Source organism: Conger conger, chromosome 3 (assembly GCF_963514075.1).
Source record: "Conger conger chromosome 3, fConCon1.1, whole genome shotgun sequence".
Classification (NCBI taxonomy): Eukaryota; Metazoa; Chordata; class Actinopteri; order Anguilliformes; family Congridae; genus Conger; species Conger conger.
In genome coordinates, this window is record NC_083762.1 from 6899436 (window position 1) to 6919899 (window position 20464).

At 44.3% G+C, this 20464-nt stretch overlaps 3 protein-coding genes across 3 annotated transcripts; 2 read left to right on the forward strand and 1 right to left on the reverse strand.

Moving 5' to 3' along the window:
• The first annotated feature begins 2687 nt into the window (after positions 1-2687).
• On the forward strand, positions 2688-11766 carry LOC133125223 (bcl2-associated agonist of cell death-like). Its single transcript, XM_061236978.1, has 4 exons — positions 2688-2847; positions 7298-7432; positions 9059-9273; positions 10386-11766. Exons 1-4 carry the CDS (start codon positions 2727-2729, stop codon positions 10503-10505), a joined length of 591 nt encoding a protein of 196 aa, XP_061092962.1. The 5' UTR covers positions 2688-2726; the 3' UTR covers positions 10506-11766.
• Positions 11767-12736: 970 nt separating this feature from the next.
• Positions 12737-15438, reverse strand: zgc:101765 (uncharacterized protein LOC450036 homolog). Its single transcript, XM_061235990.1, has 2 exons — positions 15304-15438; positions 12737-14937 (listed from the first exon to the last, which is right to left on the reverse strand). Exon 2 carries the CDS (start codon positions 14892-14894, stop codon positions 14028-14030), a length of 867 nt encoding a protein of 288 aa, XP_061091974.1. The 5' UTR covers positions 14895-14937; positions 15304-15438; the 3' UTR covers positions 12737-14027.
• A 105-nt stretch (positions 15439-15543) lies between these two features.
• LOC133123143 (membrane-anchored junction protein) lies at positions 15544-20417 on the forward strand. The gene is made up of 10 exons (XM_061233440.1): positions 15544-15642; positions 16294-16424; positions 16905-16947; positions 17123-17198; positions 17555-17677; positions 17956-17981; positions 18601-18710; positions 20083-20146; positions 20218-20288; positions 20402-20417. The coding sequence occupies exons 2-10, from the start codon at positions 16324-16326 to the stop codon at positions 20415-20417; spliced, it is 630 nt and encodes a 209-aa protein (XP_061089424.1). The 5' UTR covers positions 15544-15642; positions 16294-16323.
• Positions 20418-20464: the final 47 nt, after the last annotated feature.

The following is a 20464-nucleotide window of genomic DNA, read 5'->3' on the forward strand; positions in this document are numbered from 1 at the left end:
AATGGAGTCTCTCCCTGCATCTACAGCACGCTGTCAATTTGCTCTCAGACAAAGACTAGTTTAATCACATCAATTATTATTTTGCATGCAGTCAGCTTCAGTGGGAACGTCAGTGTGCCCTGATATTGTTTGCCTTGCCATTCAGCATTACATTACATTACATTACATTAATGGTATTTGGCAGACGCTCTTATCCAGAGCGACGTACAGTTGACGTATTCGCAGCATTAGACACTGGCTGATATAGCGGTAACACTTGACAACAAGGTTACATGAATTGGCATTAACTAACTAACTTACGACTGTGAAGTTAATCCTTACACCTTTAATGTATTTGTATATCATTAATTAATGCAACAACTACATTGGTTAATGGTAATTCATAATGAAAAAAAGTAAATGTATTTGTTCATGGTTAACTAATTATACGTTTATCCTATTGTTTGCTAATTTATAACATTCATGTAACAAATACATTAGTAGTTAACAGATACATTAACTAATGATAAGTTAATTTCATGCTTAATTAATGTATTTGTACGTCAATTAATTCACGTGAATATTAATTAATGGCAATTTATGTGCCCTTCTTGTAAAGTGTGACACCCAATACTTCATTCTGAAGCTGGTGCTTATATCACAAATATAGATCTAGTTGCAGACACACTCAGCTCAGTGTAAATTTGAGAAGCTGCAATGTAATATACTGTACAGATCCTGAACAACGGTTTGGATGCATCTAAATGGTCTCCTCCCTAATATACAGTGGGCTCCAGAATTATTGGCACCCTTGACAAATATGCACAAAAAGTGCTATAAACTTCAGTTCAGACCACAGGTTTTTCCATGGGATTTAAAATAGTTACAGAATGAGAGTAAATGTATTGAAGTAAAAGTATATGTTTTCCCTGAATGTTTGAACATAAAATATAGATCATTATCCATGTTGTTTATTATATGCAGCCTTTTTTCTCCAGTTTTCTTAAGGGTGCCAATATTTCTGGAGCCCACTGTATTTCTAGTCATAATTTATGCACATTCTTTATCCAATTTTTATACGCATGGTCAAATGGACTGAACACATGACAATTGTCATGGTTACATCTACACTCACTGAGCACTTTATTAGGAACACCTATACACCTACATATTTCTGCGATTATCTAATCAGCCAATTGCTTGTCTGACACGGGTCAGAAGCATCATATCAACCATCAGAATGGGGAAGAAATGTGATCCAAGTTACTTTTACCGTGGAATGATTGTTGGTGCCAGACAGGATGCTTTAAGTATCTCAGAAACTGCTGATCTCCTGGGACACAACAGTCTCCAGAGTTAGCAGAGAATGGTGTGGAAAAACAAAAAACATCCAGTGAGCAGCAGGTCTGCGGGCATAAATGCCTTGTTAATGAGAGAGGTCGGAGGAGAAGGGCAGGACTGGTCAAAGCTGACTGGAAGGTGACAGTAACACAAATAACCACACATTACAACTGTCATATGCAGAGGAGCATCTCTGAACACACAATGCATCAAACCTCTAAGTGGATAGGCTACAGCAACAGAAGACTTAATAAGTCAAAAACATAAGCCCAGTAAATACCTAATAAATTGCCCACTGAGTGTATATCTAAATCTGCAAAACATGCTATGATATGTAGCAGCCAAACATGCAAATGACCTATATGAGTTCTAGTTTGGTCAATTGATTTTTAAAGAATTAAATAGATTTATTCTGCGGAAATAGAGAGAGAGAGAGAGAGAGAGAGAGAGAGAGAGAGAGAGAGAGAGAGAGAGAGAGAGAGAGAGAGAGAGAGAGAGAGAGAGAGAGAGAGAGAGAACCGTATACAAAGGAACAGAACCAAAAATAAAAAATGAGAATTGCCCTATTTAGCATCATCAAAAGTTGGATAAAGATTCACTGATGGAAGACTCTCTCACAAATTAGTTGAAGTTTTTAATGACTTAATTTTAATGGTTAATTTGTTATGGTCAGAGGGTAGACAGAGTGGCTTGATAATTAATAGAACAGTAGAAACTAACAGCTGTGCCTGCTATTTCTTTGGAGGGGGAAGGGTTTTGAGAGGCCACTGGGGATATGAAGTAAAAACAGGGTTGAAAACAATCAAGCAATGTAAATAGGTAGGTGAGGACTTCTGACACAAGACAACCTAGAAACAAATAGGCAGCTATTGGCCTACTAGAGAGTAAGTTTGGATTAACATGAGAGTGAGCATGGGTTCATAACAAAAGAAAGCTGAAAATCCAGTTCCGACGGGTCTATTTTCCCTCTTGAAAACCATGACTAATCTACATCGAAGTAATGCCATTACTCAGGATGTTGCATAATGCATTGTTGTTTGTAACGAAACCAAGATTGGACAGGTTTAGACAGAATGGCATACATTCCATTGTTATAAGTCCATTGTTATAAGAATCCTATGTTATAAGTCAAAGTAAACGTTTTAAATGTATTGACGTTGCATGCAGATTGTTACTCCTGCTGGGTCAAATTCCCTTTCTCAAATTACAAGCGCGACTTTACACATTGTGTGATTTTAAGATAGTGATGCGCTCATACGTTGTATAATAGGGGCCAGTCTGCGGAGTAAACAAGGCACGGAGGCAGTCCTCGCTCGCAACAGTGACGCGGTCTCTGAAGGGCCAGTCAGAATGCCTTGGCAGTGTGCGCAGATTGGACGGGTACTGTCGTACAGCGCCACGATGCCATGCATGCGAACCGATTGGACGAGAGAAGTGGAACTGTACAGCAAACTACCCAAAGCTACCGCAACACCGAAGGAGGGCAACTCTGCAGGGGTTACAACGTTGTCAATCAGCTGAATTCGGGTAAGACGAATGAGCTCAAAATAAGCGATCGAGAATGATTATCTTGTAAAACGTACTGTTGTAGCTCTATTCGTGTATGCAACTGTCGAACGTTTATATCATTTTTATTGTATTGCACTGTACTCAACCCGTAGTTGTTGGGTGTGTGCCAGTTTCAAGTTGTCATGCGAGGTAGTCGATATTCAATGTTTAGGCTAGCGGACGGAGGTGTCTGACCTGCTACAATTGACATGTACTATAAATAGGCGGAAATAGGTAGAAAAACATTCTGTCGATAATGGAAACATTGTTCGAGGAAGTGACAGTTAAAGATTCCGTCGACCGGTTATCTCTCAGCACACATTCCAATAAGCTCTGAAAAGTTAGCCAACACGAGCTCAGTCACGTAGCTAAAACAAGTATTATTTCGTTGCCTTTATGGCAAATTGTTTGTGAATGTGACAGTTTGACCCTTTGAAATGTGCCGATGAGTGATATTAAATGGTAAATTGTATATGTAGCTCGTTATTACATGTCAACCGGCTTAGACGTTGAAGTAGCGTAGCCTTCTAGCTAGCCTACTGAGGTTAGTCGTAGTATTCGCAACTAGCGAGCTAAGTTACTTTCCATTTTGGGTCCATCCAGTCCAGACAGATATAGATACAGTAGCACTGTTCTGGGTTTTTTTTTTTTTTTTTTTTTAACAATAACCAGCTGACTTGAAGAAATGGCTCCCAATTTAAAGCGCATTTGGACTACAGAAACACGTCACTTATTTATTCTATTATGTAGGGTGAAGTCCAAGAGTTTTTTTGATCGAGAGTACCCTGCTGTAATATCCAGATATACCAGGTTCACCAGCTTGGAAATTGAGATGGCCAGGCTGGTCTAGCTGGGTATGAGTTGCTCAACCACCATGGCCAAGCTGGTCATGAGCTGGTCTTGCTGGGTATGAGCTGGTCATCACCAGCTAGTACTTGTTGTTTGTCTGAGCTGATAGCTGGTCAAGCAGCTACTTCAAAACATAGCTTGACCCGGTCAAAGCATGCAAAGCTGAGAGCTGGTCTGAAGTGGTCAACCAGCTACCAGCAGTTTCGAAACATAGCTTGAGCTGTTTTTCACAGCAGGGTCATTATGAAAGGAAAGTGAAACGAAACCGTAGACCTACACCACTCAAGAAAAAGATACATCAATATAAGTGTCATTGTGATCATGGCCTTCTATTCCATGCTCCAAAATGTTTACAGTCCTCTCAATAAGTATTGGAACAGCAAGGCCAATTCCTTTGTTTTTGCAATACACTGAATACATTTGGGGTTGAGGTAAAAAGATGAACATGAGACAAATGTTTACATTTTCAGCTTTTATTTCCTGGTATTTACTCCAGTGGCAGCTGCTGGCCAGAATTTTTGGAAAATATTGCACATAACTGTGTGCTACAATTGACTGAAGATGGTTGAGATGGACTTCTTGTTGTGTTCTTCATTTTTTGTATTTTGGACTTTTGCCTTTTGGGAACCCTTTTTTCCACTTTGTTATGTAAGATGGACTTCTTACCATTTGTAACAGGATGACATCATACGTTTCAGATCCTTATGCTTAAAAAGTTATTTGTACTTCAATGGTACAGAAGATGCTGATATGTTAAACCATCCAATTTTTTAGTTTGAAAAAGTAAGTTTGCTGTTATGATTTTTTTTATTTATTGGACTGGCTAATACAATGGATGAAGAACACATGGATTCCATGCATCTATATTACCCAGTCAGATCATATTTTTGGCCCAAGAAAGATGACCTGGGAAAATGTTCGATGTATTGTATGTTGGAAACAATATTGACAGAATTTCATCTCAACCCTACCCTGTGAACATGGCTAATTTGGATGGCATCAATTAGCTTGATATGCCTATACAATAAAGTTCCTGGGATGCTTATCTAACCGGTTTTTACCTATCCCTACCTGTATTATAAGGGTTATAAAGAGACACACGGTGTCACCCTGTTACATATGGTTAATCTGACTCACCACTGACCTGTAGGGACGGAGATCATTAAGAGTTTATCCATTATTTATTTGTCATTATTGATACTGCTTATTGATTATTTTTTGGTATTTTATGGAGAAAAAAAGACACATTTTAGAACAGAATTGCCAAAAAAAATTGCAGCAGCAATAGGCTACTTTTTCTTACAGAACTAATTCGTGGATATTGGCAAACATAAGTATATAATAATATATTATTAATATATTTTTGTTTTTTGTCTAACAGTTTTTTCTGATCCTTTTCGACTTATATACTTCTTTAAACATACCAAACTTGACCGTCATAATTTCATAAACTGGTCGGATTGCTTTTATTTTTCCAAACTATACGATTCTTTTTAGACGATATAAGCCGTCTTTACAGAGTAGGCAAGGGAATACCGGGTAATTGCAGCGCATCGCCGGTAACGAGCCGCGTAAACATTCTATCAGCTGTCCGCGTCCGCGCGATGTAATTTGTGTCAAAAGATTCAACAAAAAAAGTAACTTAAAATATGTGGTGTTAAGTCACGGACATATTTAAAAAGCTACAAACAAAAGACACTGAAGGGGGTCGTGGAAATAACAGAAGTCAAATACACATCAGGGCAACAAGAAACACCTGTCAGTCACATGTTCCAATACTTTTGCTCACCTAAATATCGGGTGGTCTGATACAAAAGGTGATATGTTCTAAGTTGTTTAAGAAATCTGAAATTCGGATCTCTCATCTCATGTACATCTTTTAACCTCAAACTCAATTGTCTTCAGCGTATAGCAAAAACAAAGGAATTGACCTTGCTGTTCCAATACTTTTCGAAGGGACTATGCCTCTTACAAAGATCTTTTTACCCACCTCACCCGGTCTGACAAACCTGATTTGTGCTGTTTTTGTAATGCTGGTGCAGATTACATTGTCTCTCAGTGTCGGGGTTGTTCACAGCTAGCAGGTTGCAACCTGTTAGCATAATAGTGGAACCAGTCTGCCAATGAGAGACCATGATGTTACATTATATTACATCAGTGGCATTCGGCAGATGCTCTTATCCAGAGCGACTTACAGTTGATTTTAGACTGAGCAGGAGGCAATCCTCCCCTGGAGCAATGCAGGGTTAAGGGTCCTTGCTCAAGGGCCCAACGGCTGTGCGGGTCTTACCGTGATGTACCATATTACTTTTCAGCAGGATTGAAGCATCCCAACCCAACCGTATTCTCATTAGCGCACTGCCAGTTTCGCTATGGTTCTCCGCAAGATTGAGCTAAAACTAACCGCATTGCCATCAGTGGGGCACACAGCAGTCAGGTTGACCGCTGTCACGTGCAGTTCTGTTGCGACTGGACTCTCCCCACCTAGATCATTACATCAGACGGACTGTGGTACGTGACTGTCAGGGTGTTGCTTATCAGCACATCAGCTGCAGACTTGTAATGTCCACCAAGGTGTATGCAAGGTCTAAACAAAGCCTTCATTTATTACTCATGTGGTCAGTTCCAGTTCTGTTGAATCTGGTGACATTATTTTTGTTCATTTGGCCTGATGAGCATGGAGTCCCTCTTTGGTTTGCTTTGCCACGAATGTAATGACTGCAGTCATATCTCAACGTCGGGGTGCTTATCTGTCATTGTTTTTGTATGCCTAGTATAGGAGCTTTCGTGCGTTTGTCGTTTAAACCAAGAGAATTCAGTCAGTGTAACTGCCAAGCTGATTGAAGGGCAATTTTTTCCTCCGTGTTTATATTACCTGATTATAAAAAAAACCCAATGCCAATAAAAAACTTACATTTAAACTGAAATATAAAAATCCAGAAGATGAACTATACCTTTAAGACAGATGGTTAGTTCATCTCCAGATTGATACCAATAATTCAGTATTTATCAGGACACCTTAACCCTGCATTAAATGAGGAAGGAAAACCTTTGTGTTGTCTCCTTGGTTATTCACTCATCTCAGACTTGTTCATTACATTACGTTACTGGCATTTGGCAGACGCTCTTATCCAGAGCGACGTACAGTCGATTAGACTAAGCAGGAGACAATCCTCCCCTGGAGCAATGCAGCAACGGCTGTGTGGATCTTATTGTGGCTACACCGGGGATCGAACCACCGACCTCGCGGGTCCCAGTCACGCACCGTAACCACTACGCTACAGGCCGCCCTGTATGTGTTTAGCCAAACCTAGAAGTGTTCATTTCAGGCCTTCTCAGAAGTGCAGATCTTTTGAGGCGCTTCAGATACGTAATGGAAAGGCCGTGGCCTGAATGCCAACTTTACTCCACTGGAGAAATCTCAAACAGCCTCAGCCTGCGAGAAAATTTCATTTATTTCAGATCCACTTTTTAATTTCGTTTTGGTTTGTTATCTCTCCCTCTCCACTCTCTCCACTCTCTCCACACCCCCGTCTCAATTTCACCCTTGTTCCATGTCCTCTCATGTCCTTCGGTGTAGATGTCACGATGAGTCACATGTTCACTATTTCGGACAACGAATCAGAGACCTCCGATGATGGCGCAGACGGCAACCAGCCGGCAACCAACCAGGACAACCCAGGAGAAGGAGCCGTGCCAGACATCGTACTAACAGGTGAGACACAAGATCTGCCCAGAGACGCCTGTCGCAAGCAGTCCATAAGACACACCTTATGACATGCTCAGTACCTTTGACCCTGTGCTCTTTCTTCTGTAGAGCATATCTATTTAATGTGTATATTATGGGCGGCCTGTAGCGTCGTGGTTAAGGTACATGACTGGGATCAGTGGTTCGATCCACACAGCCGTTGGGCCCTTGAGCAAGGCCCTTAACCCTGCATTGCTCCAGCTTAGTCTAGTCAACTGTATGTCGCTCTGGATAAGAGCTTCTGCCAAATGCCATTAATGTAATGTAATACAATGACTAATGTGTTTAATATTATTGTCTAATGACATTTATAGATTCCGTAGTCACTTTTCTTCTACCAAAATGTTCAGTAAGCCTTTCCACTTTTAGAAATGTGAAATGCGGGGGGGGGTGGCATAATAGGCCCACACTTTTCTTAGGATGTAAAATAAAATATTTGCGAACCAGAGAACTGAAGGACAGGAGTGAGTCACTTTTGTTCAACAACACTGACTAATGACTCCAGTACTAGTCAATAGCTGCCACCACCTCAGGGGTGGTGTATGACACGGCCAGATGAATCAGACAGAATATTCACTGTCTGTGTAAGCAGCTATGAAGCTATTACTGTCTGGCAGCTCTGCTCAAAGCCATGGCTATGTTGACGGTTCTTTTTACCCACATCACCCGGTCTGACAAACCTGATTTCGTGTTGTTTTTGTAATGCTGGTGCAGATTACAATGTCTCTCGATGTCATCTCTCAGTGTTCAAAGCCTTGGCTAACGTTGACAGCTATACGATTTCCTCTATCTGATAACAAATTCAGATGGTATCATCTATTTCAACCTATTTCGATTGATTGAAGCTCAATAATGGCTTAACTCGTGTACATTAACTTGAGGAGGAAAAACCTCTACAGGACTCCGATGTAAAAAGGATAAAACAATTATTAATTCTACAGTTTGTAGTATCTTCTTACAGGAGCATTCAAAGCTAAGTTATCCTAATCCGAAAATTGTACTACGGTAAGAAAACCATGTGGCTTGGTTTTGCTTGAGCCTCAACTAAAAACAAATCCACAGGTTCACCCCTAAGCGAGCCAAAATCTCTTAAAGAGATGGTAACCTACATCACTATTCAAATGTCCATGTTAAACAAAGTACAGACTGTGCTTATTTATTGAACTAGACATACCGTATATAAATGCAACTTGGCTCCCACACCCTGTATTGCACTCAGCACAGGTCACTAGTTATTAAACCCTCTTCATCTGTTTTTTTATTTTTCTTGCGCTTCTGTAACTCGGCTGGGGTGACATGGCTCAGGCAGTAAGAGCAGTCGTCTGGCAGTCAGAGGGTTGCCGGTTCGATCCCCCGCCCGGGCAGTGTCGAAGTGTCCCTGAGCAAGACACCTAACCCCCAAATGCTCCTGACGAGCTGGTCGGGGGGCCTTGCATGGCAGCCAATCGCCATCGGTGTGTGAGTGTGTGTATGAATGGGTGAATGGAGAAGCATCAATTGTACAGCGCTTTGGATAAAGGCGCTGTATAAATGCCAACCATTTACCATTTACCATTTTTGCCATGCCCCAAATCCGCGGCGTGTCCCGCTCAGGGCCGGAGCTGGAGCGGCTGCGGTCGCGCTCGGTGTCCCAGGCCTCCAGCCAGGGGGAGGAGGCGGAGCCGCAGGAGGAGGTGTTCGAGGAGGGCGAGGACGGCCGGAGGCTCCGCTCGCGGTCCTGGTCAGCGCCCGGCGCGCTGGCGGCCAAACGCTACGGCCGACAGCTGAGGCGCATGAGCGACGAGTTCGACACCTTCCTGGACAAAGAGGTGAGGAAGGCCTGTAGGCCTATTGTTGTGTGGTATGTGTGTGGTCCTGCTGCATGCCTATTGTTGTGTGGTATGTGTGTGGTCCTGCTGCATGCCTATTGTTGTGTGGTATGTGTGTGGTCCTGCTGCAAACAAATTGCCCATTTGGGACAAAGAATAAACTGAACTGAACTGAACTCTAGCGTAGCGGTTGAGGTACGGGACTGGGACCCGCAAGGTCGGCAGCTCGATCCCCGGTGTAGCCACTATTAGGCCACTCACACCGGCAAGGCTCCGTGCCGGTTCCGGTTCCGGTTCCCGAACCTAACCTTGAACCGGCCGGCGCGCTTAGACCAAAAATAAATTGGTCCGGAACCTGAAAAGTTGGTTCTCAGCCGGAACCAATAAATAGTTCTTTTTCCCTTGTGAACCATGACGGCATCAGTGGGCGTCTCATATTCCGCCTGCCTTGTGCATTGAGCAACGCCCTCCGTTGATGATGGAGGGTGGTGGAACTTTGGTTCTGCTTAGACTGGTTTTCGACGAGGGCTGGTTTGCCAGAAAGCACCAAGGTTCTGAGACTCCAGAACAGAACCAGAGGCAGAACCAGAACCAGAACCGCATCTGTCTGAAAGCGGTAAATAAGAGAGCAAGGCCCAACGGCTGTGTCAGATGCTGTCAGCTTTCAGTTTTATCCTTCCCCTGGTTATAATAAATTAGTTAAAGGTCATTTCGGACGTCTAACGGTCAAGAGAGCAATAGCAGCAACAAACACACTTAAAACCACAACACTGTTTATCTCTCCCCTTCTCTTGACTTTGGCAATTAGAACCAATTTTCAACCAATGAGCTTGAATTATTCTACAGTTATACAATGCTTTGGTGCGGAGTGTTGGGCCGCCAACGGTATATTTTGAAACCCAAATTTAAGAAATATAGACAGAGGGTAGGGTGAGTGGGTGAGTCAACATGTCAGAGAGCCTTTTTCAATGATAGGAAGGGATTTACAAAGGTCTTGTAACGACGTTTTAACGCAAAAATCAACAATCAATCAATCAAATGCATAACATCAGCTCCGTCCTCCTGTCTTACTCACCCACGTTCCTTGACCTTCTCTCTGTCGCCCCCTGCAGGCGATGAAGAAGGTGCACAGTGCAAAGATGCGAACCTCCCTAAGCTGGTTTTCCTTCTGGAAACGCAAGGAGACAGACACCGACCTCAACAACGGCGAGGACAGCAGATCTGCAGAGTGATGGAGGGAGGAAAGGAGGACAGGAGGAAGGGAGGAAGGGAGGGAGCTGAGGGAGGGACTGCTCCAGAGACTGCAACTCAGCACCAGCTAGTTTGGTGCACAATAAGATGGGGGGGGTTAACCAGCACCCCAAGTCCCAGGTTGACCACTGACTGTTCTTTAGCATCTGCGTTAAAACAGCACTATGCAAAAAAAGAATTATAGTGAAAAAGTCAAGGTTATGGCTTTCAGAGTGAATGGATTTATTTCAAATAAAATAAAATATACTGCTGTTATATTTATGGCGGCACTCAAATATTTGTTTTTAAACCAACAGCTTTAAAAAAAAAAAAAGAAAAAAGAAGAACAATCTTGTTCAGTGACAATCTGTCCAAGGCTAATGGGATGGCACAAATATTTCCCCAAAAATCTCCCAACTTTTTATATATGGAAAAAATTGTTAAGAACTGTGTGATAGGATATTGCTTGAGAAGAGTGCCTAAAAATAAACGGGTTGTGGAACGTACATTTTCCGTACATCGAGTGGTTGAGGCCTCAAAATGTAAATAAATTGTTGATACTTTTAATGAATTGTTGGGGGAAAACTAGTGATGCCTTCTGTACTTTGAAAGGAAACTGTAATTGTCCTTATCTGTGTACACATGTCTTTTCTTAACCTATGAAACTTGTAGAAGACTCTGGTCACAGGAAGTGTGGATCCATTTTGATGTCACAGGTGCAACTGACCAGCATTCCCATTACTGATGCAGACTGCGTGCCACTAGAACATATAGTTGCTTATACTTTTAGATGAGGTTCAGTTAAGTTTAATCTACATTCAGCCTTATCTCTGATTAACACGGTTGGGGATGGTTTACTGCCACCCACACCACCCCCACCCCCACCCCCCATCACTGTCAGTTGACAACACTGTATTTGCTTTCAAACATTGGCTGTGTAATTGGGGGTACATTGGCTGTGTAATTGCAGGATGCAAGTTATCCTTAAAAATTGATATTCAAAGTTCAGGCCAAGTCTGTAAGGTGGGAGGATTGGTTGCCCTAGATCTTGACATTGGGGTTCCCACATAATCATACAGGAGGTGGGCACCCCCAAAAAGGATCCAACATGACGTGTGACACAAGTCTTGCTCTTATCACTGATATTACTTGAAACTGGTGTGTATGGGACTAAAATCTTTAAAACCTATGCTTTTTAAAAACTTTTGTAAGTGAATTTTCTTTATTGGTGTGTGGAAAAATAAACACATTTCTAACTGTTAACTGCCTTTTTAGATTTGATTTCTTTGAATGTCTTCAAATTATTGTAGACATATTCTTTCTATAGGGTAATTCCAGGTCAATTCAACACACATTTGGACCACATCACAGATTTTTATGATATTTGGCATGCTTCATTTTTTATAAGAAATGTGTGAAAATGAAATTACATCTCGGATTATTATCAAGGGAGATATGGGCTAAAAAAGGTTTGGGTAAATTAGCACAACTCCATGACATATTACCATCGGTCATGAAGAAATAGTTTTTATATACTTGGAAATGTTTTTGAGGCTCTGTCTTTCACACATGCATTATGTTCACTCCAAATTGAGTTTTGATTGAGTTTAATCAGAAAATGTCTTTGTTTCAAAATGGATCAAATTTTCACCAAAGTTAGGTTGTAATGTCATCAACACCTGGTTTTGGGTTTTTTAGTCTTTGCTGATATATCATGACTTATCTGGAGTGGTATCACACCACTAAGTCCTTATATGATCGAGTAGTATGGGACCAGGTATAATGGAGGTGGTCCATGAGGATGCGGAAAGTTCAGTCTCCAGTGCAGGGCATTGCCTCTTCATTGCAACTCTTCAAAAGCCCCAATTATTATCATGTTCAACCACAACATTAAATATTTTAATCCATTCATCGCAGATTAACTTTAAAGGATAAACTCACTCATAACCTTTAGAATGACATAATATGTAAAAGATACACCAAAAAAGACCCTGACCTGGAAATAAAAGAACAAATTCTCTATTGTAATGTAGATGTGGCAAGTCAAAATCATGGGAGTCGCGCTAATTAGCCCAAACTTTGTTCACCCATGTCTCCATTAATAAGGATCAGAGACAACCATAATTTCAAATTCCAAATCTTAATTTAAATATGTGATGATGCAGCTCATAGGTGAAATGCACCGTAGTCCACTTTATTACACTCTAAAATAAAAAAACCACAAAGTCTAATGCTTAATTAATCACATTTTAATACCTCAAGCCACATTTGCAAAACAGTCAATACAGTAAAAATACTGCAGAACTAAAAAGTCCTCAGCCCTCAGTCACCGGGGGCTAAACTGGAATAAACAAAGGCAACGAGAGAACATTCTTAATGAGAGGAATCATCTCAATTATACTAAAAGTACAGAAGGAGGTTACCCTAATCCTACAAGGGTTTCTAGTTTCCAGTCAGAAGTTGTTTTGTTTCCATGAGGACCAAACACCACTCGTGAAGTGGTTTAACAAAACCTCAACAGCACAAATATTAGATTAGACAACTGATTTTAAATTGTGGCATGTCCTGAAATATGAATCCACCTTGTTATGTCTGTCCAAGCTAGATTTACAGCCATCTCATAAGGAATGGTACTGTATTAATCAGCTATAATGGAAGCAGTCAGCCGGGAGTCTCCACTAGGACAGCTGAAATATTCTCCACCTTATCCATTGTGCAACACAAGACATTGGAAGAGAGCTCCTCATCTGGTCCCATTAGGCTGAAAAGGTTTCTCAATGGACTTACCTTCAGTAGAAATTAAGGCCATCTTAATGGGATGCCACTTAGATACTGGCCAGATCACAAACTCATTGTAGACATTGGCTCTCTATGAGTCATGGTAAGTAAAGGGCAGTCAAGTAGCCCATCTGGGAGGGTTTGCTGGGAGGGCTTGCAGTCCCAAATATTGTATAGAATTATTATGAAGTTTTGTAAAACACTATATGATGCATAGATAATACACCACCCACTAAGGTCTGGGCAATAGGAGTATACCTCACACACGTACGGATGACTTAACAGGCATCCTGTGACTTCCGCTATGCATACACAACACATGCAGCGTAATGTCAGCCTTAGGGCGCAAGTGCTAAATGTACCTCTTTGAATGGCAAGCAAGTGTTCTGATCAAGACAGATGTGGTCAAAACATTAACCAACCACATGGTAAAATAAATAACATTATTTGTTTTTGGAGCATTTACCAAGTATGGAAGTCTTTTCTTTTTTGTTCCTGCGAGCCAGCACCTTCCACAAGTTTTTTGGTGTTTCTTCTCTCCATTACATTACATTAATGGCATTTGGCAGACGCTCTTATCCAGAGAGTTGATTAGAAGCAGGAGACAATCCTCCCCAGGAGCAATGCGGGGTTAAGGGCCCGTTGTGGCTACACCAGGGATCGAGTGGAGCCGCAATATCTTGCTGGTCCCAGCCATGCACCTTAACCGCTACGCAACGGGCCACCTCATTACCAGGGCTTTGCCTCTAGGCCACTGCAGACGGGTCCCAACAGTACTTCTCCCCACAATCCAGGGCCGACAGCCTCCCCATGTCCTCCTCGCTCAGGTGGAAGTCGAAGACCCGGCCGTTCTCCGCCACCCTCTCGGGCTGGGACGACTTGGGCAGCACGGGCACGCCCTGCTGCACGGCCCACCGGAGCAGCACCTGGGCCGGGGTGCGGTCGCACCCCGCGGCCGCAGCCCGAACCACCGGGTCTGAGAGCAGGGCCCCGGCCCCCAGGGACGAGTAGGCCTGGAAGCAGACGCCCGTCTCCCCGCAGAGCCCCCTCAGCTCCCCCTGGGCCAGCTTCGGGTGGAACTCCACCTGGAGCACGGCGGGGGGCACCCGGCACTCCCGCAGCAGCTCCCGCAGGTGCCCGGGCGTGTAGTTGGAGACGCCGACGGCCCGGAACCTTCCGTCGGCGTGGAACCGCTCCAGCGCCGCCCAGCTCTCGGCCCGGTTCCCCGCGTTCCGCCGGTCCCCGACCGGCAGGCCCTGCGTCCCGGGCCAGTGCACGAGGTAGAGGTCGACGTACCCGAGCGCCAGCCGCTCCAGGCTCTGCGCGCACCCCTCCCCCGCCCCGGGGCCCTGGTCCCGGGGCCCCAGCTTGCTGGTGACGAAGACGTCGGCGCGCGTCAGGCCGTGCTTGGGCAGGAGGGCGCGGAGGGCGTGGCCCAGCTCGGCCTCGTTGCGGTACACGGCCGCGGTGTCGAACGAGCGGTAGCCCGCGGCCAGCGCCGCGTCGACGGCCCGCTCCGTGTCCTCCGCGCCCCGGAGGCGGAACGTGCCCAGGCCCAGGAGGGGCATCCGCGCCCCGGTGTTCAGCAGGACGGACGGCTGCTGGTCAGCCATCAGGGAGTAGCAGCAGGGCTAGCTGTAGGCACTGGAAAATTATCTAAAAAAAATTATAATTATAAGTGAATGCTAACATTTCCTGCCGAGTATACAATTTACTGCATGTATGAGTTACTGCAATAACTGCCAATAGCTGTTGTCTGTAAATAGAATATGTACAGGTTTGAGTAACCCATGTCTTACAAAATAATAAATGTCAATCTACCAATTTTCTATTTACAATAGAAGGGCACACTGCAATTGACATAACATTAGAACAGTACTGGCCGCATAATGTTCAATTCTGTATTTTGAATACAGCCAGGCATGCCTTATTTAGTTAATTGAGTTCACAACTAGCCAGAACAGCCAGCTGGCGCATGCAAATCAAATGTAAAATGACACACGATACTTATTTTCTACTTACATTACGGACTTTGGGAGTTCACTAGAGTACTGCACTCGTAACCAGTTTGGAAACACGCAGTTGTGTGTCGCGCATGCAAGTCAGTTGACCTTCATCACGTGACAAGTTAGCTCGAACCATAGACATGAATACGCACTATGGCTCGACTTCTAGCAGCCATCACCATAGAGACACAAGCCGGAAGTCTTTCGAATGGTGGATAATTGGCCAATCGAATTTGTGAAAGAAACTAGGAGGCGGGAACTCATGCGGAAAAGATGTTAGTTAAAGTTTTAACTATTTACATTCTGGGTTCTTGCTGCATTGAATAATTGAGCGCACTCTTTTCGGCGTACTACGGTACGTGTTTTCTCTTGGGTCGGTGTGTTCCAGGTTGAAATGCACAACAGCCGTGGAAATACGTAGCTAGTCATCTCAGAAATCACCGTTTAGAGAAGTTTCACCGCGAGCACGCGCCCACTGTGGGCAATGTTAATTTACACGCAGTTACCTTTTATTACCTCAAATTTCTGAAGTGTATTACCTCAAAAACTCAATCTTTCTAGTTTCACCTAGTTCATCTAGTTTCATCATCCTACTTGTATTTTATATCGTATGGTTTTTACTGAATTCGTTTGGTTCGGTTCGACTGGAGGATAACATTATTTATTAGCTAGCTTGCTAGTTAGCTCCAGAAAGACTGGTTGGTTGTGTCAGAATGCAAGCATATTTATCTAGCTAGTTACAAAAATCAATTTAAATAACTCTAAATGACAACCATAATCATTAAGTCAACAAGTACTCTTCACATGACGCCTGTTTGTAATAATAATAAACGAATTACATTACATTACATGTCATTTGGCTGACGCTTTTATCCAAAGCGACTTACAGTTGATTTAGACTAAGCCGGAGACAATCCTCCCCTGGAGCAAAGCGGGGTTAAGGGCCTTGCTCAAGGTCTTGCAGCCTTGCGGGTCCCAGTCACGTACCTTAACCACTACACTGCAGGCTGTCCTTCAGCAGTGCCTCCTGTTGACGATGCCCGTCCAGGCATTCTCCTTCCCCCTTCCCGAGACTCGCTTCTTCCGAGCTGGCCGCCACGTCTACAAGTTCAAGATCAGGAGCGGCAGCAAATGCAGGCGAGAAAAAAAATTGCCGCAGCATTATACAGCAACGGTTGAGACATCACTTGTAACGATAGACAAATTCTGTTCTACCTAAATTCTAAAGTTACTTTGTTTGCAAAGCATCACTGCCAAATGTTTTCACAATCAAGCTTTCTGAGTCTGACTGTCCAGGTGAGGCCATTACATTACATGACATTATTGGCATTTGGCAGACGCTCTTATCCAGAGCGACATACAGTTGATTAGACTAAGCAGGAGACACTCCTCCCCTGGAGCAATGCAGGGTTAAGGGCCTTGCTCAAGGGCCCAACGGCTGTGCGGAGCTTATTGTGGCTACACTGGGATTCAAACCCCCAACCTTGCCTGTCCCAGTCATTTACCTTAAACACTACGCTACAGGCCACCCATGAGGTTACACTTTGTGTTAACTGTGCACTATAGGATTGGGCTCGTCTCTGATGTCTGTTTTTGGTGCTTTTTATTGTGTTTCAGTGAAGAGGTTATCAACGGCGAGCTTGTCACCCTGGAGCTTGAGGTACAGATGAGACAGACTCTCCACATTAGAGCAGTCGCAGGGAAAACCAACCCTCCGTTGGCCAAGTTCATGGTTTCTATGGCAGTGTCCTCTGGAAATTGACTTGCGCATCTTGAGCTGAAAATGCGTCTCTGAGGTTTGGCCGATTGTGTCTGAATGTGTCTCTTTCTTCCAGGATGCCGTCCGGGTGGTGCTGGCAAACCTTGACAGCCTACAGCCCTTTGTCACCAAGCACTTCCACATATTTCCCTGTATGCTTTCAAACATAAAACAATTGTCATCGGTGATCTTTAGTGTATCTTTTGGGGGAAAATTACTTTTTTTAGGGCATTACTTAAAACCAACCGGTTTTTTTTCCCCTCAGAGCAAGGAAAATTTGTACAAAATGTATTAGTAGAAAATAATATAATTTCCCCATTTTAGCGTGCAATATATCTCATTACGTGTACTGTTAATTACATGCAGCCTTTTTCGCTCATCTTTATCAAGGGTGTGAATAATCTTGTGGAGCACTGCATGTTAAAGCAAGGTTACTTTTGTCCCTAATTGTGTGTGATGCATATTGAAACGTGGGTGAGTCGTTGGCTTGACAATACTGAACCGACAGACAAGAGCAGGTGGGAGAGGGTCTCTGAGCTGCGGTTTCAGCAGGGAGGGTCGATCCTGACGGCCTACCCCTTCCTCCTCACACTTTACCTGGAAACACACGACAGCCTGCACGCGCACACAGGTACACACTTGTTTGTCTACATTACATTACATTATTGGCATTTGGCAGACGTTCTTATCCAGAGCGACGTACAGTAGATTAGACTAAGCAGGAGACAGTCCTCCCCTGGAGCAATGCAGGGTTAAGGGCCTTGCTCAAGGGCCCAACGGCTGTGCGGATTTTATTGTGACTACACCGGGATTAGAACCACCAACGTTGGGTGTCCCGGTCCTTTACCTTAACCACTACGCTACAGGCCGCCCCTATGCTGAGTGTTTTGTTCTGCTTCTCTCTTTCAGCGAAGCGGTCCAGGGACTGGACACCGGTGAGTAAGTGTCCTTCTCCATTGATGTACATCTCCCACATTCACCTGTGAGATTCTCAAGCGATATTTTCTGTGAAGGAAGCCAGAATCTGCCCAAACAAAAGCCCCCTGATTTCCCAAGGTTTACTATGCTAAATGTATGTGGAGCAGCTTGTTTCGCTGCCAGTGCCTGCAGTCGGCATGATTTCCTGATGTTCTGTGGTGACAGGAAGTCATTAATGTTTAATTTGTCAGCAGTGGTGCAGCAAGCAAGCAGGGTTGTTACGTTGTCCTCTGAAGAAAACTAGGCATCGGACAAAGCAGTAGAGGGTGCTCTTGTACCTCAGTGAAGAACTATCCAGAGCCATTTATGAGTCACTGCACTACAGAAGCCATCTTTACACTGGATGTTTAATATGAACTGCAACGCTTAGTCTCCCCTGCCTTTGGTGAATTTTTTATGATTTATCACGTGTCTATTTTCATTGTACAGCACTGTGCTTCAGTGTGGCTCTGTGTCATAATTCATCTTTGAGACTGTATTAAGATGTTAGAGGCTTTGGCTATGGTGCCTCAAGGCGCCCTGTCACGTGGATCACTGGGTCGGGGTCTGTGTGTGACTTGTGTTTGCGGTACACAGGTGAGAGCAACAGAACAAGATTTACTCCATCCGCCTCGGAGCCTCACCTGTCAGCACAAGCGCAGTAGGACCGAGCGGCCACAAGGGGGCACTCCGACCCAGCACACATGGTGGGAACGGGTTCTTTACATGGCGTTGAATGTTAGCGATGCTACACTGTAGACTAAGAGTATGGCGAGTGTGTTTCATGTTCAGTTTGTTTGTACTGTGACTGTATTCCTCCGTTTTTAGTTCATACTTGCACTTCACTGCACAACTTTTTAAATTACATTCCCGACTGCCTTTCTCATTTTATATGAAAATTTATCTATCTGGCTTTCTTCTTCTTCTTCTTCTTCTTCTTCCCCACCTCCGGCTGTAACCCAGATTTGCAGCTACGGAAGGGGACGGCGGCACGGCCTTCCTTCACAGTAATTAAGTCTTTATCTGCAGTTATGAAACGGGCAGATCGAGCTGCCTTTGTCAGCGCTGGGCGCCGTTTCAATCAAGCTGTCACTCAAGCAGTGGGCCGCGAATGATAATTTAGCTAAAAAAAAAAAAAAAGACAGTGAGAGAGAGAGAATCTGCACTCAAGCGGAAACTGGGCACAGGAGAAAAAGACAACATTGGGAAGAGAAAGAGAGAGCTAATTTAAAAAAATCTTCACATACACTTTCCCCCCTGTTTGTGCCCTGAAGACAAGGCTGTTTTGGCTACTACACTCAAAGCACTTTCAAGGAGCTTATACAAGTTAGTGACAACTAAGTAAATCAATGCAAGGAGACATATACTTAACGGTACATGCAAGCTGCTGGAGTGTTAAATTAAAAGAGGAAATTGCAAATTGTCCAAGCAAAAGGATTTATGGATAGAGGCTCTCGGATGTGCTCAAAGGGACACATTAAAACTCTGTAGATACATCTGAGAGACAGTGTGTGTGTCTGTGTGTCTGTGTGTGTGAGGGTGTATGTGTTTGAGCACAAAGGTGTATGTCTATCACTCTAGGTAAGCACGTATGTACTTGGGTGTTATTCTGTGAACAAATGTTTGTGTTTCCAGTATGTACTGTAACTGACCTTATGCATTTCTGCCCGCCGTTTTGGCGTGCGTGTGACCTGGGTATGTCTGTGCATATCAGTTTTACGCATGTATAGTTGTGTGTCTGTCTTTTTCTTAAAGCAGCTGTACAGTACATACTGTCTTTGTGTTTGTGTGTGTTTGTGTGTGTGTGTGTGTGTGTGTGTGTCGGCACAGGTGTGTGTGTGTGTGTGTGTGTGTGTGTGTGTATGGCTGTATAAAATAGTCCCGGGGCTGTTCAGCTTCTAAACCTGACAAGCCTTTGATGTTTTGTGTGTGTTTAATGTAACGGAAAGGGAACAGAAACGGGGTGTGTGCTGACTAACAGCGGCACTGCAGCAAAGCCCCTCGCGGCGGCCATGACAGTAACAGCCCTGTCTCCTCTCCTCTCCTCTCCCCTCTCCTCCCCTCCCCTCCCCTCCCCAGCGGGGCGGCGCGGGAGCCTCCAGAGGGGCCTGCTGGAGCAGAAGCGATGGCTGGAGACAGGAGGGTGAGTCTGTCTCCCAAACAAAGGCCCGCAGTGTCTCCCCGCCGTGCCCTCGTGGCACATCACTCCGGCAGCGCTGCGCGGGGCCGGCGCCTGACACGGCCGGGCGCTCAGGTGGGAGAGCCGCGCCTGACACGGCGCTCAGGTGGGAGAGCCGCGCGCCCGTCTCGCCGCAGAGAGAGGAAACCCACCGTGTCACTGTGATTATAGATGCTTACCGGGCACACACTCCTTCCCCTTTTCTCTCCTTCTGATCAGGTACCAGAACGTTTAGCGGCAGTTCACACCTCCTCAGGTAACGTGTTCTCACGCGCGCGCGCA